This window comes from Pararge aegeria, chromosome 24 (assembly GCF_905163445.1).
Source record: "Pararge aegeria chromosome 24, ilParAegt1.1, whole genome shotgun sequence".
Taxonomy (NCBI): domain Eukaryota; kingdom Metazoa; phylum Arthropoda; class Insecta; order Lepidoptera; family Nymphalidae; genus Pararge; species Pararge aegeria.
This window is the reverse complement of record NC_053203.1, coordinates 10,106,514-10,110,090: the sequence shown is the minus strand read 5'-3', so window position 1 is coordinate 10,110,090 and position 3,577 is coordinate 10,106,514. Positions and strand designations below refer to the sequence as shown.

The 3,577-nt window shown below is 33.3% G+C and overlaps 1 protein-coding gene across 1 annotated transcript; it reads left to right on the top strand.

Annotated features, from left to right (window-relative positions):
- The first annotated feature begins 1,404 nt into the window (after positions 1–1,404).
- LOC120634512 (acetylcholine receptor subunit gamma-like) lies at positions 1,405–3,001 on the top strand. Its single transcript, XM_039905187.1, has one exon. It carries the CDS (start codon positions 1,405–1,407, stop codon positions 2,635–2,637), a length of 1,233 nt encoding a protein of 410 aa, XP_039761121.1. The 3' UTR covers positions 2,638–3,001.
- The last annotated feature ends 576 nt before the right edge of the window (positions 3,002–3,577 follow it).

Genomic DNA, 3,577 nt, shown 5'->3' with positions numbered 1-3,577 from the left:
CTACTCCTATTTGTGTAGCTTGCGGGGCACAGACACCTCGGTTGGTGCATTAACATTTATAGCGGCTGTTTATATTTAGGGAATGTTTTTATGAAAGAAAAGAACACGGGGGAAATCCCGGGAAAGTCTTGAGGAAAGTGCCATTGGAGCTTCGGGATAACGGTCCTGATTTTATATGGCAGAGGTGGCAAATTATTGGCAGGTGTGCCAGATGGCACGCAAATTTTTTTTTTTTTTTTTTTAATGAATATTTATATGAATAATATACATAAATACTTAGAATATACATATAAACACCCGGACACTGAATAACATTCATGCTCATCACACAAACATTGTCCAGTTGTGGGAATCGAACCCACGGCCTTGGACTCAGAAAGCAGGGTCGCTGCAAACTGCGCCATTCGGCCAATATATAATAATAATTTTTTATTCACAAGAATTTAAGGCAAGACACGCCAAATTGAATTAGCTATTAAAGTACTCTATCACAGGTCGCGGTTATTATAACTAATATGTGGTTACTTAAACGCTAAAGACGACCACTTGGCACATTGGTAACCGCTGCGGTCTTACAAGTGGAATGACCCGAGTTAGATTTCCAGCGGGGGCAACTTGGGAATTTGTTATTCCTAAAGGACATTCCCCATTTTCTTAGGAGCTTTGGACCCCTAATGACATTATGTTATGTCACGGTGGTTATAATTTTATTACGTAGAAAAACAATTATCTTTCAAAATTCTGTAAACTATTTTGATTTATTCACCCAGGTTTAAGAGAAACCTTTTTGTTTAAGTTGCTGAAATTGAGGTTATATCTTATTATTATGATGTAACACAAAAACAACTTACCGCAACCGGCCGAATGTTTATATATGGTATTGATAGACATAACTATTTTGACACTCGATTTTTGAAGTCGTTTTTATTATTAAATAATATCGTAATTAGCGTTTATTATTGCATTATTTTCTTGTTCTGGTATATGTTATAAACTAATAAACATATATTAAAAATATAAACATATATTATACATATATGTTTGTATTTTTATAGGCATCAAACCCCTAAGCTTTCTCTGTTATCTTAGACTTCACTCACCACCAGGTGAGATGGTAAGTAATAACTTCTAAAAAAAATAAAAATAACCCGGTTTCCTATCCCATTCAACGTTTTCTATTCTATTCCCTATTTTAAATTTGGTACCCGTGACTCAATTTGCGCAGAATTACACAGCAAACTTGTTTTTACATAAGTACCTACTGAATACTTTAAAAAGATATCATATAACCGAGGCAGACTGTATAGGTTATTATTTAACTGCAATTGTATCAAAGGGGGCGTAGACGCATTCCAATGTATTAAATTACAGAGCATTTGTCACCAGTATTCTATGTACCACTAAATGATAACCATGTTAGTTATTATTTTAACCCTAGTATCACTTATTGATGTGACAATAAATAGTGCCATAGACAACAGATCTACAGATATCAAAGCTGAACAAAGACTTCGTAGTGATCTCCTTAAAGACTACATCTCTTATAAACCTCCGAGCGCAGACACAACGACCGTCCAAATAAAATTCATTCTAAAACACTTCAGTTTTAATGAAGAAGACGATAATTTTGAGATGAGCACGTGGGTATTCCTCGAGTGGCAGGATTCAAGGCTTGCGTGGAAGCCTGAGGACTATAGCAACATAGATGAGACCAAAATTCGATCGATGTTCATCTGGAGACCATCCTGCTCTTTCAAAAACGTGGATCAGTTAAACGACGACGCGAACACGGAATGGGTTAAGCCATCAGCGGTCTGTAAACTGATGAGTGAAGGGAACGTCACATGTGCTTTACAGTTATATCATCAGACAAATTGCGAGGCGAAACTGAACAACTGGCCGTACGATACGAAAAATTGTACATTTATATTTATAGCGCGGCGATCTGTACCTATACATTCCGAACAACATCACCGTGTGAAGTTTTCCTTTCCTCCTGAGAAAACAGCACTTAATTCCTTAACATACGGCCCTGGGTGGGATTTGATTGACTACAACAGTAGCATAACGCAAATTAATGGAACGTCTATACAATTTAACTTTGTATTTCAAAGGCAAGCATTAGGTTTTGTTACCATCGTTATTATACCATCTTTAGCTACGGCTGCGTTTACTTTGTGTTCAGTGTTTTTGGATTTTAGGTGTTACATTCGAATTGTTATGATCAGTTTTAGCTTACTCATCCATTTTTCATTATTGGAAATCATGAGTGTTTTCTTGCCATTTCACGAAGTTGCGACACCATTCATTTTGTTATTTAATTGTGCGTCCATTATTGTTACCACGTGTGTTATTTTATTGACTGTAACTTTAAATATGCTATTAAGAATGCAAATAACATCAGCATCTAAGATTGTAAGTTTTAATGAAAGTGTTCTAGGAACGTCTTTGAAATATTTTATAGTTCCAAAGTGGAAAGTGATTTCAACTGGAGAAACTGAATATTCGATTAACAATGCAGAAATTCGGATAAACCTCGCAAGTATAGTCAACAGTTTATTCCTTTATGTATTTTTAGTTGTGTATTTAATTTTATATTGTGTTCTTATGCCTCAGCCGGAAGGATTTAAACAATGAAGCTAAGGAAATGTATTCAAAATTAGCAATTCTAACAATTTAAAAGTTTTTATAAGTGTTTAAGGGAAACCAATGAATAAATCGATTTTAGAGGTTCTTTGGTAACTTTCAACTTTCTGTTAAAATTTTGCGAAATTTAAAAGTTATTTGTTTGTAAAGTATTTTGAAAACTGATAGGGATGAAAACGTAGGTATTTAATGCACAACACTTAAAAGTTTAGGTGAACAAAAAATAAATGTAAGCAGATATTTAGTGTCGTTTGCAGTTAATTTTAGAGCATTATAATTTTTAGCTTTTTAGTATACAACGTGTAACCGAATTAACAAATAATGTTGATGGATACATAGGTATATTTCATAAGGAATCACCCAGTAAAAATATTAAATCAAAAGAAACATGTTTTTTTTTACATACAAATGAATTCAAAACATGCTAAGTGTTTACTTATGACAACTCTATTGAAGATTGAAGACCGACACGCGCATAGTACCTAACTACGCTACGTAACGCGTACCTAGTAAAGTGACAGGAGACACATAATTAAATTTTGCATGTGATGTTAGAGCTGTATCTGACTTCTTTCAGTAGAAACTATGGCAGTAGTTTACTCAAAAGTATAAGCGTATTTTGATGTAATACCCATACTACTAAACATCTGAAAGTTTGAATTAGAAAAATGATGAATATTTTTTTAGAATAATCAACATAAATACTTATAATATATAGATATTACCCAGACACTGAAAAAAAGAAACCATGTTCATCACACAAATATTGACGTAATTCTGAGGTAATACAGATAAAAGCAATTACGACTATTTAATTAAACAAATAAGACTTTGATAATCTTTTAACTATGACTTGAATAGAAATATTGAATAAAATATACAAAACCTTTTTTTTTTATCAAAATATGTATGTACGCTTAAAAACACAACG

Excerpts from the sequence above, each read along its gene's own strand:
- LOC120634512 (XM_039905187.1), top strand. The coding sequence starts at position 1,405 with ATGATAACCATGTTAGTTATTATTTTAACCCTAGTATCACTTATTGAT.